The 19533-nt window shown below is 40.4% G+C and overlaps 1 protein-coding gene across 1 annotated transcript in view; it reads right to left on the bottom strand.

Annotated features, from left to right (window-relative positions):
* ATP8B3 (ATPase phospholipid transporting 8B3) overlaps positions 1-19533 on the bottom strand; it is an 89546-nt gene that overhangs the window by 11967 nt on the left and 58046 nt on the right. The window contains exons 16-21 of the mRNA XM_074202222.1: positions 17596-17760; positions 16771-16882; positions 3921-3996; positions 2876-2993; positions 1885-2167; positions 698-921 (exon numbers count right to left, since the gene is read on the bottom strand). Of these exons, the coding sequence (XP_074058323.1) occupies positions 698-921; positions 1885-2167; positions 2876-2993; positions 3921-3996; positions 16771-16882; positions 17596-17760 (978 nt within the window). The remainder of the gene's footprint in view (positions 1-697; positions 922-1884; positions 2168-2875; positions 2994-3920; positions 3997-16770; positions 16883-17595; positions 17761-19533) is intronic.

Genomic DNA, 19533 nt, shown 5'->3' with positions numbered 1-19533 from the left:
TTATACTTTATGTTTCTTCCTTAAGGATATGATTTCTCTCTCATCACACTCAATTTGGATCAATGTATACCATGGAAACAATGTAAAGACTGACAAATTGCTTTCGAGGGGGGGAGGGAAGTAAGATTGGGAGGGAAATTGTAAAACTCAAAATAAATAAAATCTTTAATTTAAAAAAAATGGAAAAAAAAAGAAAAATGTTTCCCTCCCATTTCCCTGGACCTAGGCATAATTTCCTAAGGAAGTGTCCACAGGTCCTTCTCTATAAGGTCCATGGTGAAACAACTATTCCCCAATCTCCACTCCAGAGGTAGCTGTATTATCTGAGAGGATAGGGATACAGGAGAGAGAGAAGAGTGCTAAAGCAGAATTCAGAGCCAGTCAGTTCAGACTTAAGTCTGGGCTCTGCTATTTGTTGCCTTAAGCCAGAGAGTTTTCATCTCAGAGACTGTCTCCCCTTTTATGAAATAGGAGGAAGGAATTAGCATGTCACCAAAACTTCCTGGTTCTCAATTTCCTCATCTGTAAAATGGGGACATTGTCCTAGATGGCCTCTGTTGTCCCTTTTAGGTGGATAGCTAAAATCCTAGGGCATGGTTAGGAGGATTAGCTGGGAGGTTCTTATAGTGGGATGAGAAGGATGAGAAAAGCAGGTCCCACAGGATTTTCCTCCCCCATCCCCCACCTCACCAAGCACCTGAGCTGTGAAGCCACTGTAGAAAGAGAACCAGATCTGGACCATCATGGCAGCAAAGGTCTTGTAGAAAAAGTAACGAAGAAACTTGGAGATGCGGAGGTATGACCAGCGACCATGTACCAGAAGCAGTCGTTGCAGATAGGAGAACTGGGCCAGGGCATAGTCACTGCACTGGACCGCCTGCATGCCCTCCTGCCCACTGATCCCTACCCCGATGTCAGCAGCTGTCTCAACACAGAAGCGGGGTCAGGATGGAGGTTGGGAGGCTCCCACCACAACCACCCCCACCATAGCAGGAAATCCCAATCCTCTTTCCCCTTCCACCTCCATTCCAGCTCTGACATTAATTCACTAGCTAACTTTGGACAAGTAATCTGGCCTCTTTTAAGCAGCAGTCCTCCCCTATAAGCCACATTTGGAGCCTCTACCCTAGCAGTAACATCAGTGTCACCACCACCACCATCACTACCACTACCATCATCATCATCATCATCATCACCACACCACCATCATCATCATCACTATCACCACCACCACCACCACCACCATAATCATCATCATCACCACCATTGCCATCATTATCAAATCACCACCATCATCATCAAGAACATCAACATCATACCATCACCATCTATATTGGCCTTGAAGGTTTACATATATTATATCATTTGATTTGATCTTTACCACAATACTAGGAGGGAGATGCTATTAGTAGCCCCTTTTCCCAGATCATCAGATGAGAAAAGTGAGGCAGAGAGAGATTAAGTGACTTGGCCAGAGTCACACAGGTGTAAATGTCTGAGGAATTTAAATTCAGGTCATCATATGGGCACTTGGTTGCTAGAATTCCCTCTACCAGGAACCACAACTGGAACCCTGAACCACTGGTAGCAATGATCCCTTCCCTCTCCCAATTTCACAGCAAGGTATCAAATACCAACTCCTTCCCAGCATAGTCTAGTACTGATACCAGTACCTCCAGTACCCCCCCAGGGTCACTGCTGAAATATCCCCATCCAGGGCTATAGCTAGAATATATCCTTCAATATAGTCAGGACAAGCTGATAGTGATTCCCAGGCCCTAGAGTTCCATTTAGCCCCCCCCCCCTTCTCCCATGGGGCCAGTGGTAATCTTTGACTCTCTTCCCAACCTTCCCAAAGACACCCTATCCCATGTGGCTGCTCACTCTTGATCATGTTGACATCATTGGCTCCATCTCCAATGGCCAGTGTGATCACTTTCTGATGCTTTTTGACCAGTTGGACAATAAGGGCCTTCTGTTTGGGGGTCACACGGCAGCAGATGACAGCCTGGCATTGGGTGGCCAGATCCACAAAGGCTCTCTCTCGATGGTTTGCTGAGTCCTCTTCAAGCTGCTGAGCTCCACAGCACTTCCTCAAGCGGGCCAACAAGCCTGGCTTCTTCTTTGCCAAGGGCTGTGCCTCCCCAGTCCGGAGCAGCAGCTTGTCCTGTGGACAGCCAGGAGAGAGGGTCCAGTGCTCACTCCAGCTCTGTCATCTATGTGCTAGCTAGCTACGTTCAAGTTTTCTGCCTTCTCTGAGCCCCAATATCCTCTGTAAGATGGATAGTAATGTCTGCCTGTTGGGGTGGAAGAAAGTTCTAGGACATATACATGCACATGCTGCTCATTCATTCAGGAAACAATATTGTATGGAAAGGGTTGCACTGGAGATTTAAGTTAAGATGAGAGTTCCTGCCCTCACAGTTTCTAATCTCTACTTCTCCACACCTATCCACCCAATAAACTCACATATGCACAGTTAGATCTGCTTAAATTTACACACTGACATATAAATAAATATAGGATGATGGAAGAAGCCCAGTGGGATCTAATCCAAGTCCCTCATTTTGAAGAAAAGGAAACTGAGGGTAGGGAGATAAAGCATCAAAGGCAAAATTCAAACCCAGGACCCCAATCTACTGTGTCATACTGCCATCCCATTCATTGCTAAGTATATCTGCATCGTTCTCTGCCATAGCTTGAGGGATTGAGGCTAGCAACAGAGAACTTCTCCCAAAGTGTTCTGAGACAAATTTACCCCACCTAGAGAGCATTAGGTATAGCCAGGCAATGGATAGTCCATCGCTTTTCCCTATTCCACCCTGCCTTCCCTTCCCTGGGTCTTCCATGGCGGTGAGTGGGGATTGGCGCTTACCAGGAAGTCTCCAGTGACCACCAGGGCCATTTTGCTCTGTTGATGCTGGAGCCTGGGGCCAGAGTCTCGGACACCATTCAAGTTGTTGTTACTCTCCCAATATGCCTCGAGCATCTCACTGCAGGGATAAAATGGCATCCCCCCTCCTCATTGGTCAAATGGGACTGAATCATCCTAGATAGCTATAGCCCGTGGGCCCAGACTCAACTGCAGCCTCTTCCCATATGACAACATCATGGCCTCAAAGCTCTAGGGATGCCCAATGTGTCACTTTGCACAAGTCACATTTCTCTGATGTAAAATGAGAGACTGTACTAAAAATTTATCTCTATGGTAGCTGCTCCCAGTACTGATATGCTGTGTTTTAAGGACCCTCTCAGCTCTGACATTCTGGGTTCTAAGGACCTTGCCAACTTTGACATCCTGTGTTCTAAGTCCCTTCTTTTGACTCTGACATTCTCTTTTCTAAGGCCCCTTCTTACTGTGGCATTCTGTGTTCTAAGCCCTACTAGCTGACATTCTCTGTTCTAAGATCCCTTCCAAGATCCCTTCTGACTTGGACATTCTAGGCCCCTTCCAATTCTACAAGTCTCAAGGTTCTAGGGTCCCTCTCAGGTCTGACATTCTAAGATCTCCATTCAAAGTTCCTATGTTAAGAAGTCACGGATTCTAAGAGAAGTAACCTGGAGGTTGGTCATCAGGAGATATGGCTTCTATTTGCTCCTCACTCTATGACTTTGAACAAATCACTTAACTGTCTCAGGTTTAAGATTCCTTTAGTCTTCTTCCTCTATAGAATCAGGATTAAAATTGATTTATAGAATTATAGAAACAGAGTGGAAAGGGCCTTTGAAATCTAACAGTACCTACCCTGCCTACTTGGATCCAAGGTAGGAAAGCAGGCCCCTGACCCAGGACGAAGGACTTCCTTTGCACTATTGGTACCTTGGCAGTGCCCACCCTAGATAGCAACTCTTTGTTCCCCAGGATAACTGCTACCACCAAACTCCCCAAGACACCCACCCTCCCTACCCTCACTCCTTACTGGATTTCCTTCTCATCCAGAATTTCCATATCATCAGATAGCAGTCGGCAGGCAAACCCAATGTTCACAGCAGTCTCTGCAAAAGAGAGGGTACTTTTGGACCTAACCATCTTCTACTGAGAAATATCTCCTTTCTGAGGGTCCTTCTAATTTTTGAATCACCCCTTGCTGTAGTAGTGGTGGTTGGCAGTATAGAAAGGATGGCAGTCATTTTATGGCAGGCTACTGAAGGGCATCATGAGAATTGTTGAGGCATTGAGACCTACTGCCTACAAAACTGACTTTGGAATTACCTAAGTTCACTTACCCCTGAGACATTAGCTGATTGTATGACTGAGCAAATCACTCTGCCTCAGTTTCCTCATCTGTAAAGTAGTGATAATAATATCATGCAGGGTTGTTGCAGGGTCCAAATGAAGTAAAACATGTAAGGTGTATTATAAATATTTGTCCTTTTATGTGCATAATAAATAAGTAAATCTATCAGTGCTATCTATTTCTAAAAACTATTATTGTGATTAGCAATAATCTTATTTGTCTACTAATATGCCACTACATTACTGTTTTATAATTTATTCATAATGAAATAATTGTTGTTAATAATAACATTCATAATTATTTCATTATTTATTTTCATGATCATCTTTCCAATTACAAGTTGCAGGACAACTTGAGATCAGAGATTTAGAGCTGGAAAGAGCGATGGCTAGGTGGCGCAGTGGATAAAGCACCGGCCCTGGAGTCAGGAGTACCTGGGTTCAAATCTGGTCTCAGACACTTAATAATTACCTAGCTGTGTGGCCTTGGGCAAGCCACTTAACCCCGTTTGCCTTGCAAAAAAAAAAAAAACCTATAGAGCTGAAAAGAGCCTTATAGGCCTTAAGGCCTAGTTTAGCTTTCATTTTACAGATGAGAAAACTGAGAACTGGAGGAAAGGAATTTGCCTAGGGTCACACAGTACTAATTGACAAAGTTATTTTCTGGTCTTTGGATTCCAAATATATCATGCTTTACATTATACTCTAAACCTTAGCTTCTTCATCTGTAAAACTGTAAAATAATCCAAATTAAAAATGGAAGGGACCTTAGAGATATTCTAGCCATGCCCAGGGATATCCTGGTAAATGTTTAACAATCAGCTCCTATAGAACTAGAGGTAGGACCCACTTTTAATTAACATTATTAATAATTTCCATTACTTTTTAAAAGTATACACATCCAGCAAAAACAATTAAGTAAGCCCTGATTTTGCCTATCACTTTCCAAGGTGAAAATTCTCAAATTGAAATTTTAACAATTGGTTCTCCCAAAACTCCAGCACAACTCTACAATTTTACATCGTAGTCACTTCTGGGAGAAAGTATCTCAATCTCTTCTCCCCACATAGTTAACAGGATTGATCTGCTAGATTGTGGCACTTCCCACAGTATCTGGTTTTTCCTGGCACAGTTGTTAATCCTTTTTGACATATAACACACAGGAGCTGCTAGTCATGCTTGTCCTTTATCACAGGGTCAAAACACGGGTTATGCCCCATGGACCATGCCAAGCTCCATAGCAGTTTAACGTAAAAAAATTATCCACAATCCACTCTATAAAGTGACTTCATCTGCCAATGTACGTAGCATTTTACTGAAGGATTCCCCCACCTCTCTGCCAACAAGAAAGATGTATTTCATGATCAGTTTTCCAGGATCATATTCAAAACTCTCATTTTACAGATGAGGAAACTGAGGCCTAGAAAAATGACTTGCCTAGTGGGATTCTAAGTCAGATTCTTTCACTCCCAGATCCAGTGTTCTGCCTGTTGTACCACCCACTTGCAAGGTTATTGTGAAAAATAGTCTCTGTAAACTTAAAAGGCTCCTAGATGTTGGCAGTATCATTATTCCCACACCACACAACCCTGGCAGTGTCTTCTTGCCCTACCCTAGAGTAGTTGCATTACATAGGACACAGAGACAGACACTTTCTATCTAAATACCCGCCCATAGGCTGGGTCCAGGAAAATAAAAGTCGGATTAATCTACAATTTCTTAGAAATAAACACACACACACACACACACACACACACACACACACACACACACACACACATCCCCAGACTGGTTCCATCAGGGCTGGTCCAGTCAAATGATAAGTCACCCTTCAGGTGCCTATGATCTTTGCCTGGGCAAGAATCTGCAAACTGAGGCCAGAACATTGAACCAATTTCCTAATTCTGAATCCAAGTCCAAATCCCAAAGTTTCCCCTTGCTTCCTCTAGAGAAGCCTATACCGAAAAAAAAGGAATTGAGGAATTTATCCACATTGAGTAGGAAATGACTGGGGAATGGGAAAGGGGAGAGTTGTTGGAAGAGGAGGACAAAAGAACCTTCTGAAAAGCCCTGGAATTCCATCCCTAAACTCTACCCCTGAGGTGGGATTATAGAGATCATTTTAGTATAATTGCTTCATGTTACAGATGAGGAAACTGAGGCCCAGAGAATTAATTGACTTATTCAAGGTAGTACCTCTAGTAGAAAAGTCAGATTTTTATCCAGGACTTTTGATGTCAGATCCTGTCTTCTTCACATTATTCTCTAACAAACTCAGGAATTGCCCCCCTGTACCTTCAAATTCTACCAAGCCACAGATTCCTTCTCTGGGCCTCAGTTCCCTCAGCTGTACAGTAGGGGAGAATTTCTTGCCCCTCTTCTGAGACAAGGCCATAGTAAGAATTCAGTCTGGTCATGGAATCCCAGAATATTGGATCCAGAAGTCTCAGAGATCATTTGATGCAACCTTCTCCCTTCACAGATGAGGAAAGTAGGGCAAGTCAGGGTTAGAATTGGGATTTGAAACAAATTCCAAGTCCCAGAAACTTTCTATGACATAAAGCTGCCTCCTTTAGAAACCAAAGTTTCTCAAACTGGGAGCAGAACAGCCACTGGAGAATGACCTTGGGGTGGTGGAGATGAAAAGCATCTCACTCAAGAAACTTCTGTAGTTCCCCAGGTTTGCTGGATAAAGTCCCAACTTCTTAGTTCGGACTTAGAGGACTTGAGGTCCTCTAAGATCATGTCCCACCTTGTCATTCCAGTTATCTCCCATTTCCAGTAAGTTCCCTCCATTTCCCCATATCCCTGATGAGGACAATGTAGTATAGTAGAAAAAACAAATTTGGAGTCAAAGGTCCTGTAATCCCAAAAATATTACTATCTATATGGTCTTGGGTATGATCCCCCAAATCCTATTTAGCTCCAACATTCTCTAGCATTTTTGTTTCCCTAACGAGTCCCCATGCCTATAATGCTTTCCCTCCTCAACTCTGCTTCCTGACTTCCCAGTTTTTCCTTCGTCTGAACTAAAATCCTATTTTTCTACAGGAAGCCTTCCCCCACCCCAGCCCTTCTTAAGTCCAGTGCCTTCTCTCTTTTAGTTGTTTCCTGTTCATCCTGAGCTGCTTCAGTGGAGAGAGCACCAGCACTGGAGTCAAGATGACCTGAGTTCAAATTTGACCTCATACACTTGACCCTTAACAAGTTGCTTAACCTTCACACCCAGGGCCATCTCCAGCCCTGATTCCTATCTGGCCAGTGGACCCAGATGACTCTGGAGGAAAAAGTAAGGCTGGTGACTTAGCATAACCCCCCTCCACTCAAATCCAATTCACATTCTTGTCATGACATCACCTCCCTGATGTCATGGACTTCTTCCAGAACAAGGACAAGTATCATCATTCATCCTGTATAGATCTTGTTTGTACCTCTTTCATTGTTCATAGTCTGCTCCCATTAGATTATAAAGCCTTTGAGGTCAGGGACTCTGGTATCTCTAGCACTTTGCAAAGTGCTTGGTCCATGGTAGATACTTAATAAATATTGACTTAACATAATCTTAAAGTCAGGCTCATTCTCTCCTCCTTAACAAGTCTTATCTGTTTTTGAAAGCTCATCTCCTCCAGGAAACCTTCACTGATTATCTTGCCATTCAAAGATCTTGCCCTTCTACATCCTGGATTCCAATTCCATCTCTAATACTGGCATCATAACTGACTCATAAACCTCAGTTTACTCACAGTAAAATTTATTTAAGAATATCCAGAATAATTAAAAAATGGTCAAAAGAGATGGATAAGCAGTTTTCAGATGAATAAATTAAAGCTGTATAAAGTCATATGAAAAAAGTTCCAAATCATTATTGATAAGAGGAATGCAAATGAAAACAATTCTGTTGTATCCCCTCTCGGCTATCAGATTAGCCAAAATGACAAAAAAAAAAGGAAAATGATCCATGTTGGAGAGGATGTGGGAAAACTGGAACATTAATGCACTGTTGGAGGAGTTGTAAACTGATCCAAACTTTCTGCAGAATAATTTGGAACTATGACCAAAAGGCAATAAAACTATACATACCCATTGATCCAGCAATACTAGTATTAAGTCTGTATTCCAAAGGGTTCATAAAAAAAGAGGAAAAGTCTTACATATTTATAGAAAGCTCTTTTTGTTGTGGCAAAGGATTGGAAATTGAGGGAATGCCCATCAGTTGGGGAATGGCTGAACAAATTGAGGTATATGATAGAGTACTATTGTTCTCCATTGTAAGAAATCATGAAGGGTGGCAAAACCTGTAAAAACGTGCATAAACTTGCTGAGTGAAGAAAGCAGAACCAGAATAACATGGTACACATTAACAACAACATTGTAAGATGATCGATTCTGAAGAACTCAATTCCTCTCAGTTCAACGATCAAGAACAATTTGAAAAGACCTGCTATGGAAATTGCCATCCACATCCAGAGGGGAAACTATAGAACCTGAATGCAGAGTAAAGCAAAGTTCGCTTTTTAAAACTTGTTTTAAGTTTTTGTCTTTTTTCTCGTCTTTTCCCCCTTAACTTCTACTTCCTCTTTCACAACATGACTAATATGGAAATATGTTGAATATGATTGCTCCCTGTCATGGAGAAGGGAGGAGAAATGTGAACTCAAAAACTTGCAAAAGGACAAATGTCAAAAGCATGTAATTGGAGAAAAAAACAACACCTGGCCTAACTGCCTCACAGGATGGTTCTGGGAATCAAAGGAGATCCTTCCCTAAAATTATTTTCCAAAGCTTAAATCTGAAATCTGACTATCTGGACATGTCAACTCTGAGGTCCTCTAATCCTCTTATCAGTTGGGCCAGGAACTTACAAGGTTTGACTCAAAATAGCTGAACACCCCCCCAAACACACACACACACACACACACACACACACACACACACACAGCCTGCCACTCACACAAAATCCACTATTACTCTAAGATAAGATATAAACAACACATGTTTCACTTTCAAAGTCCTTCACAAGCTGACCCCAATCTATTTTTCCAAACTCATTATTATTACGCTCCAGTCCAAAGTGTCCTTTTCTGTGTTCCTCACTCACGATGCTCCATCTCCAGTCTCTCTGACTTTGCCCTGGCTGTTCCCCTTGCCAGATTAACCTTCCTTCTTCCCCTTCACCTTACAGAATCTTTTCTCGCCCTTCAACAATCATCTCAGACCTCACCTTCTGCATGAAGCCCCATCCACTGCCAGTACTTTCTCTCCCAAACCATCTGATAATTATTTTGTATTCATTCTGGGTACATTTAGTCCGTATCTAACTATGTGAAATTGTTTCACATACTTTCTTTTTTTGTCCTTGTATTTCCAGTGTCTGTCAAGGGGTCTAACAAATTGATATTGTTACTATTATTCATGATGGGCCAGAAGTCAGAAAGGTATTTCTTGAGTTCAAATCTGGTCTCTAATACTTAGTAACTGAGTGACCCCAGACAAGTCACTTCAACCTGTTTTCCCCAGTTTCCTTATCTGTATAATAAACTGGAGATCTTTGGAGGATTCTGGGAAGATGGTGTAGGTCAGAAAATTCCAAGCTCTCCAGATTTCCTCCTCCCAAAAAAACAGTGCCTCAGAGTGAACTAGAGTGGCAAAAATAAGCAAGAGTTGTAATAGAACAGTAGTCCTCCAGGAACAACAACTAGAGAAGATCCAAAAAATCTCAAGATGGAGTAAATATCTCCAGGCTAGATCCAATGAAATAGCAAGCAACCCAGTCCTGGTGGCAATTGGTAGCCTTCCCCAATTTCAGATATTTTCATCCCCTGGACACTGTGGGGAGTCAGAAGTCTCAGGAGAAGAAGGAGTGAAGAAACCTTTGATTTTAAGGGATGCCAGGACCAGCTGTGCTGCCCAGACTCAGGTCTAGGGAGAAGGAACCAGCACAAGCCTGGTGAAGCAATGGGGCAGGGACAATGCTGACTGTGGGACAGAGGAGACAACTGAAGGTTATAGCCAATGGAGGATTCTCAGGGAACAAGAACATTTCCAAGATAATGTGCCAGAGGGCCCTAGCAGGGACAAAGTTCAAAAAATAATAGTAAGAAAGATCTGAGGCCAGAGGCACCATTCCCCACACTCCAGGACTAGAGGTGAATATAATAATAAGCTTCTAAAAATGAGCAAGCAAAGGAGAAAGAATCCAATTATAGACAGTTACTATGGGAATACAGAAGAGGAGGATATTAAAGCAAAAAAAAAAAGTCTTTCCTACCCCAAAGAGTAATGTCAAATAGTTACCTGCCCAAAAAGAATCCATAGAGGAACCCAAAAGACTTCAAAAATCAAATAAGAGAGATTGAGGAAAAACTAAAAAAGAAAGTAAGAACAATCTAAGGAAAAACAAGAAAATTATGAAAAGAAACTCAACCAACTAGAAAAGGAGATCCCAAATCTTAACAAAGGAAAGTAACTTCTTGCAAACTAGAATTGGGCAAGGGGAAGTCAATGAAGTTATAAGAAACCAAGAAATGATAAAACAAAATATAAAGAATGAAAAAATAAAAGAGAATGTGAAACATCTCATAAGAAAAACAATTAATCTGGAGAACAGATTAAGAGAAAACATAAGAATATTCAGATTATCTGAAAACTATAATCAAAAATGAATCTTAATACAGAGATATAGGAAATAATAAAAGAAAATTGCCCTGAAGTTTTAGAACAAGAGGGAAAAGCAGAAATAGAAAAAAAAAATCCACCCATCACAACCTGAAAGAGACTCTAGGAGGAAAACCTGCAGGAATATTATAGTCAAATTCCAAAAACCCGGGTTAAGGAGAAAATATTATAAGCAATAAAGAAAAAAATTCAAATATGGTGGTGCTACAATTAGAATTATACAAGACCTAGCAGTATCTACACTAAAAGATCACAAGTTTAAGAACACTATATATTAAAGAACAAAAGAACTAGGGTTGTGATCAAAAATATCATACCTAGCAAGGTTAAGTATAATATTGAATGAAAAAAAAATGGACATTCAATTAATTGACAGATTTTCAGGATTTTGTCACAAAAAGATCAGATCTTAATAGAACATTTGACATATAACATCCAAGAAAAATATAAGGTAGACATAAAAGACTAATTAAGAGAAACTCAATAAGGACAAATTATTTACTTTTTATATATGGATTGTCAATAATTGGGTTGTGGGTAACATGGGTAAGAAAGATTAGGGTAGAACTGAATATAAGTGATTCTGAAAGAGCAAAGTGGTGTAGAAAAGGTAAAAGGAGTAATTATCTCAAAAGTGAGATGCAAGAGGTAGAACTAATTCCAAGGGATGAGATAGGGGAAGAGGGCTGGTAGTTTTGGAACCTTATTCTCATCAATACATAAACTTATAGAAAGGCATAAAAATTTTCTAAACTCAGAAAGAAATAATAGGGATAAGGAGGTAGGGAATGGGGAAGAGGTTAAGGATAGGATTTTTAGAAGGAACTCTCTTCATATAAGATTTAGGTTAAAGAGAAAACAAAATATACATTTTAGAATGGTATTAAAATTTTCTAAATTTTAAAGAAATGATGATGATGATGTTTGTTCTTAAAAAAAAGACCATGACATCAGAGAGGTGATGCCATGACAAGTAAATGAATTGGATTAGAGTGTGGAGGAATTGTGCTAAGTAACCAGCCTCATTTTCCTCCAGAGTCATCTGGATCCAGTGGTCAGATATGAAGCAGGATTTCTGGAGATGGCCCTGGATGTGAGGCAATCAGGGTTAAGTGACTTGCCTAAGATCACATATCTAGTAAGTGTCAAGTGCCTGAGATCAGGGTTAAACTCAGGTCCTTCAGACTCCAGGACTGTATTGCTTAACTTAGAAATTTATAAAAATTAGGGGCAGCTAGGTGGTGCAGTGGATAAAGCACCAGCCCTGGAGTCAGGAGTACCTGGGTTCATATCTGGTCTCAGACACTTAATAATTACCTAGCTGTGTGGCCTTGGGCAAGCCACTTAACCCTGTTTGCCTTGCCAAAAACCTTAAAAAAATTTATAAAAATCACGGGGCAGCTAGGTGGCACAGTGGATAGAGCACCGGCCCTGGAGTCAGGAGGATCTGAGTTCAAATCCAACCTCAGACACTTAATAATTACTTAGCTGTGTGGCCTTGGGCAAGCCATTTAACCCCACTGCCTAGCAAAAACTAAAAAAAAAAAATTTATAAAAATTTCCAAAGAGGAAAACTGAAAATTATAGTCACTGGAATTGTTTGTTATAAAGAAATAAGAAGATGAGAGAATAGGATGGAGGCATATAGAAGGATGTGTAAATTCACAAGAATGGGATAAACAGGAAACATATTTGGACGGGTATAAAAGTCTTCTAAATTCAGATAGAAACAAAAGTCAAGGGGATGGATAGCAAATAGAAGTAAAGCAGAGCAATGAGGAGGGATAGGAATAGGGTGAGGAGGACAGTGAGGAAAAAAGGAAGAAAGAAAATAAACAAGTACTTATAGCTTAGAATGTGAATGGGATTCATTCATCCATAAAATTAAAATAGATAGCAGATTAAAAGTTTGAATTCAACAATATATTGCTTTCAAGAAATGCTATAAAAATGAGAAATACACACAAACATAAAGGTCTAGAGTAGGAATTTATTCTGTAAAGAGAAAAGCAAGGGTAGAGTAAGTATGATCTTGGACAGAGTTAAAGCTAAAATGGATGTAATGAAAAGAGAAAAACATGGAAATATACTATATGTCAAGCATATTAATCAATATTGTTTTAGACTAAAATAAGTAGAGAGTATACGGTTGGAAGATTGCTGTGATGAAGGAAATGATAAACTGGTAGATTTAGAAAAATACGAAAAGACTTGGACTTATAAAGGAATATCTACCCTCAGAGGTAAATGAGTAGAAATAAGCATAGTACAATCTTACATATATATATATATATATATATATATATATATATATATATATATATATATATATGCATGTAGGCATGATTATATACATCTATGTACACATATGTATAGATCTATATTCAGGTATGTATTTGTGTGTATACAATCATTCTTCCCCTTCTTGGGGAAGGAAGGGGGGGGAAATAAAGTAAAAACTGAACAAGAACAAGCAAAAGAAAACCTATAAAGAAGTAAAGATGGGCAGCTTTGTGGTATTTATTATATAGGTTTTCTTGAAATGGAAATTTGTTACTTTATATCAAATCCCCCTTATGTTCTGCTGTGTACATGGCAGTGTTTTTTTTTCTTTTCTTATTTTGTATTTGAGTTTAAAATAAATTTTAAAAGTAAAAAAAAAAAAGAAGTTTTAGGGGCAGCTAGGTGGCATAGTGGATAAAGCACCGGCCCTGGAGTCAGGAGTACCTGGGTTCAAATCCGGTCTCAGACACTTAATAATTACCTAGCTGTGTGGCCTTGGGCAAGCCACTTAACCCCGTTTGCCTTACAAAGAAAAAAAGAAGTTTTAGTTTTTTTTAAACATCTGAATCCCTTTTAGATATTATCCCTTACATAAAGTTCTTCCTAGTTCCCCAGTTAGTAATTCATTTCTTGAAAATACTTTGTTTTGATTTTGTAAATATCTTGCTTTCACTTTTCTACACACACACACACACACACACACACACACACACACACACAATCTTGTGGATGGGGGAAGAAATAAGCTGGAGAAGGAAATGGCAGACCATCCCATTATCACTGCCAAGAAAATCCCAAATGGAGTAACTAAGATTCAGATACAATTGAACAATAATTGTACATGGTAGATGCATAATAAATGTTTGCTGTTTTGATTGGTAAAAAGATAATTCAATGTTTTTAATACTAAAATTCTACTGGATATCACTGAATCTTTGGGGATTCAAAGGGGAATCCCAGAGTGTGCCAGGAGGAGGAAGGGCAGGATGATGAAGGAATATTAAAGCAGGAGATACAAGGATCAATTAAAGGAATTGAGGGTGTCCATCAAAGAGAAGAATTAGGGAAGCCATGATCACCAGATCTAATTTGAAAAGAACTATTATGTGGAAGAGAGATTGTTTATTTGGCTTGGCTCCAAAGGACAGCTTGCTATAATAGGATTATTTGGAATCAGAGCAAAAAAACAAAACAAAATTTAAAAAATCAACCAAATAAAACCTGGGCTGACTTCCAAGCTCTGCTATTTACTCCCTGTATGACTTGATGTAAGTTACTCAGCCTCCTTTTTTCAATAAAATAAAGGAGTTAAATTAGATGATTTCTAAGATTCCTTCCAGGGCCACTAGGAGGCAAAGTAGGTAGAACACTGAGCCTGGAGTCAGGAAGACCTGAATTCAAATCTGAATAGGCAAGTCATTTCACCTTATTTGCCTCAGTTTCTTCATCTGTAAAATGAACTGGAGAATAAAATGACAAAGTCTTTGCTAAGAAAACCCCAATTGAAGTCATGGAAAGGCAGTCATTAATGAACAAAAACAGAACAAAAGGTTCCTTCTAACTCCAAATACTAGAATACCAATCCTTTGACTAGAACAAGTAGATTTTACCTCAACTTAAGAAAGAATTCCTTAGAATCAAGAGATGTTCAGCAATAGAATGAGCTGTCTTGGGAAGTAATGAGTACTTCACCATTTAGAGGTATTCAAAGAGGCTGGAAGACAGATCATTGGAAATATAGTTGAGGCGATGGATTAGGAGATGTCCAGACATCCTCTGAGGTCCTTTCCACTGGTCTCTACCGACTCTCTAAGTCTCTCAGATGGTTCTATCATTATTCTGTTACTCATTTCTCACTATCCAATGCTACAGGCTTGAGGATCTAATTATTGGAAGTCTTCATAGACCCAGGAAAAGTCCAGGCTTCATTAAAAGAGGCAAGGGGGTACAGAATAAAGAAGTGACCATGATCAGATCTATTTTTAGGAAGGACATGTTTGAGTTGGAGAGAGTGGACAGGATGGGAAGAGAGGGAACAAGGATTTATTTACTAAAGATCTCAGGCACTGTACACTCTTTTATAAATATTATCTCATTTGATCCTCACAGGTGAAGTGGATGATATTATTATCCCCTTTTCACAGGTGAAGAAGCTAAGGCAAATAGTGGCTAAGTGACTTGCCCAGGGTCACACAGTTAGTATCTCAGACTGGATTTGAACTCAGGTCTTTCTGATTCCAGACTCAGGACTCTATTCACTACACTACATCCTTGCCTAATGAAAACCAGATCTTACAGAGATTAGATGAAAGAACTGGATGTGTTTAATCTAGCAAAAGGAAGAATTGCCAGGAAAATTTTGAAGGGAAAATGATGTCTTCAATTATTTGAAGGATGAGATTTCAGGTTGGTCTCAAAGTGATTGCAAAGAGACAGATGTTTTGATTTGGAGTAAAGAAAAACCTCCTAACAATTCAACCTATCCCAAAGTGAAACAGACTTCTTTGGAAAAGAGAGAACCCCCTGTGGCCAGAGGCTTTGGAGAAGAGTATTTATAGACTGATCACCTGGAAGGTATGTCCTTGCTGGGATTCCAGGTCAGGTAGAGGTTGGAATAGAGGCCATTGGCCATTATTTTCAACTCAGGTATTCTGTGATTCTATTACTCAATGAAGTCAAAAGTCCCTTCTATCTCTAAGATTCAAAATTTCAAATGTTCTTGGAAGCTAAAGATCTCTTGGTTTGTAGGGTTAAATGATCTAAGGGGTCCAAGAGCCTAAGGATTCCAAGAGTCTTTAATAACAATTCCAAGGACTAACAATTCCAAAGATGTTAAGCATCACAAGGGTCAAAAATTCCAAGGATTCTTGCAGACATAAGGATTCCAGGATTCTAATAGTCATATGGATTCAAGGGTTCTAGCACTCATATGATTATAAGAACTCTAGTAGTCAAATGGTTTTAGAGTGCTAGCAGTCATATGGTTCAAAGGATTCTTTAACAGTCAAATGGATTCAAGGGTTTTCTAGAAATCAAATGGTTCTAAGTTACTAGGAATCAAATGGTTCCATGGGTTCTAATAGTCAAATCATTCCAAGGGTTCTAGCTGTCAAATGGTTGCAAGGGTACTAATGAGTTCTAAGGTTCACAAGGTCCTAGGGTTCACAAAATCTACTATTCTATAATTCAAAGGTTCTAATACTATCTGATTATAAAGGCATGAGGTTCTATGGTTTTAACAATCTATAGAGCTAAGATCCCACATTTCTAAGGATCTATGATTATACCTAGCTACATTTCAATGAGTCTATGATGCCCCAAGTTTATCCCATCAGATGAGAAAAAAGTCATCTGTTAAACGTATTCCCACTAAAATGTTCATTCTTATGTTCTCACCACCCCCCCCGATGGTGTCCATATGGGACACCAAGTCCTTCACTCTCTTTGTCAGAGAGGGCAATGTCCAACCTGAAGGAGCAAAGCACCGCTTACTCTACCCTGTGGAGTGAGCACCCTCCCCAAGCTTCCAGGTAAGATCAGTCCTGCCTTTGGGCCTGACGCCCATTAGGACTCACCTTGTTTGTCTCCGGTCAATACCCACACTTTTATATTCCCTTTCTTGAGGAGATGGATAGTGTCAGGAACCCCATCCTGAAGTTTGTCCTCAATGGCCGTGGCTCCCAAGAGCTGAAGGATGGAGGAAAGGAAGGAACTTTGAGTTCAAACCCTTCCTCTGACAAGACACCACCCCCAATCCTACATAGAATCAGGCTGGACAAGAGGGAAGGAAGCAGTAGGAATTAAAGGTTCCTTCTACTTTCTGGGCCTGAATTTTCTCATCCCTAAAATATATAGATAGGAAGATAAGTTCTAAGTGCCTTCCCAACTCTGCCATTCCATGTTCTTCTCTTTTCTAAAGACCTTCCCAGCTCCAACATTCTGTTCTTTTTTCCAAGGGCCCTCCAGCTTTGTGATTATGTTCTATGCTCATGAGATCATAGATTTAGAATTGGAAGAGCCCTTGAGTCTAACTCCTCATTTGGTAGATAAAGAAAATGAGTCCCAGAGAAGCTAACTTGACCAAGGTCACAAAGATACTAAGAATACAGTGGGATTCAACACCAGGTTGCTCTTCTCATTGTACCAAGCTGTTAAATCTTAAAGCGCGATAGAAATTGAAATGATTACATTTTAAGGTGTTTCTCAGCTTTGACACTGTGTGTCCTGAGGGTCCTTTAGGTTCTGACATTATGTTCTATGTTCTCACATACCTCCAAGTTCTGACATTCTTTGTTCTCTATTTCTTAGGTTTCTTTCTTCTACCTCTAGAGCCTTATTTTGGGGGCTGAATGCCTGAAGCTAGACCTTGATGTTGGCCCCTGCCCCCCCCCCCTGCCTACCCTAAGGTCCTTCTCGATGTCCTCATACACTTTATCCAGAGCTTGGGCCCGGTTCTGCAGAAGGACACTGGCCTCGTGGTGCCTCTTGCTCCATTCCTGGTAGACTTCTTCCTCCACCTCTTTACTGGCTAAGCAGAGTGTCCGGAGTGTCTGCTCCGCAAAGGTCTGCCAAGGGCAAAAGGACAACTCAGTTTCCCAGGGGTAACATGTCTCTATCCTAGCCAGGTTATATCAAAGTGCAGGGGGAAAGATGGAGACGGAGTTCAGAAAGCATGAAAGGAACTGGATTAGATATTGGAGCCCATGGGTTCAAATTTTGACTTTACAATCTCATTCATTAAGTTGCTCAACAAAAATGGTAGACCCTGGGGGATATAGATTTAGAGAAGACCTTATCCTTGCCTCATGGAGCTCAAAAGAAATAAGGCAGAAACATAGTTAACTGATAAACACAATAATAAAATGATGAGGTCATTAGAATAATTGAATCAATCAGTCAATCTATGAAAAAGCACTTAGGCACTTACTATATTGTTGTTGAGTTGTTTTAGTTATATCCAAGTCTTTGTGATTCCATTTTGATGATTTCCTTGGCAGAGATACTGGAGGGGTTTCCTTCTTTAGCTCATTTGACAGATGAGGAAACTGAGGCAAACAGGATGAAGTAACTTGCCCAGGATCCCACAGCTAGTAAAGCTCTGAGGTCAAATTTGGATGCAGGACTTCCTGACTCCAAATCTAACACTCTATCCACTGCATCTCCTAGTTACCCATGCTTATGCTATAGCAAGTACTGTTTTAGAAAATTGGGGCAAAAGGAAAGGGGTAAAAATACCATGAGATCAGAGGGGGAAAAGCCCTTTATAAGTCTTCCTGGAAGACGTGGCAAATGAGCTGGGCTTTAAAGGACAGGAAGAAATTCCCCAAAGTGAAGAGTAGGAGGGAGAGCATTTCAGGCCTAGGGATCAGCATAGAAGAAGGGAGGTAAGAAATCACAGGCAGATGGTGGTACAGTGAATAGAGTGCTGGGCCTAGACTCAGGAAGACTCATCTTTCTGAATTTAATTCCAACCTCAGACACTCACTAGTTGTGTGAACCTAGGTAAGTCACTTCACCCAGTTTGCCTCAGTTTCCTCATCTGTCAGATGAGCTGGAGTGAGAAATGGCAAACCCCTCTAGTATCTTTGTCAAGAGAACTTTGTGACCCTGGGCAAGTCACTTTACCCTCTTTGCCTTAGTTTCCTCATCTGTCAAGTCAGCTGGATAGAGAAATGGGAAACCACTACAGTAACTTTGCCAAGAAAACCCCAAATATGTTCTAGTGCAGTGAGGTTGTGATCAGTGGTAGTAATCAGAATGCTGGACTTTGAGTTAATCGATCAATTAATATTTATTATTAATCAATCAATATTTATTATTAATGTTCTAGGTATTGATACAGAAAACAAGTAAAAGACAGTCCCTGCCCTCAGGAAGCTTATAATCTAACATTGGAGGCAACATGTAAACAAATCTATACAAAGTAAGTTCAATATAGCATAAAGAGGAAATAATTAACAGAGGAAAGCACTAGAATGAAGAGAGGTTGGAGAAGGCCTCCTGTGGAAGATGGGATTTTAGCTGAGACCTAAGGAAGCTAGGGAGATCAGTAGTTGGAGAGGAGGAGAGACAGTATTCCAAAGCTGAGAAATAGAGGTTCTTATTCAGGGAACATCCAGAAGGCCAGGGACACTGGATAGAAGCATTATCAGAAGTGGGGGGAAGGAGGGCTAGGTTATGAGGGGCTTTGTATGTCAACAGAGCATTTTGTATTGAATTCTGGTAGCAATAGGTGTTTACTGATTGGGGGGTGGGGGTGGCAGTCACTTTGGTGACTGAATGAAGGATGGATTGTAAGTGGGAAGAGAAGTGAGGCAAACAACACCCCCAGCAGCTAT

Source organism: Macrotis lagotis, chromosome X (genome assembly GCF_037893015.1).
Source record: "Macrotis lagotis isolate mMagLag1 chromosome X, bilby.v1.9.chrom.fasta, whole genome shotgun sequence".
NCBI lineage: Eukaryota > Metazoa > Chordata > Mammalia > Peramelemorphia > Peramelidae > Macrotis > Macrotis lagotis.
Note: the sequence above shows the minus strand (reverse complement) of the source record. Positions and strands in the feature narration are given on the sequence as shown.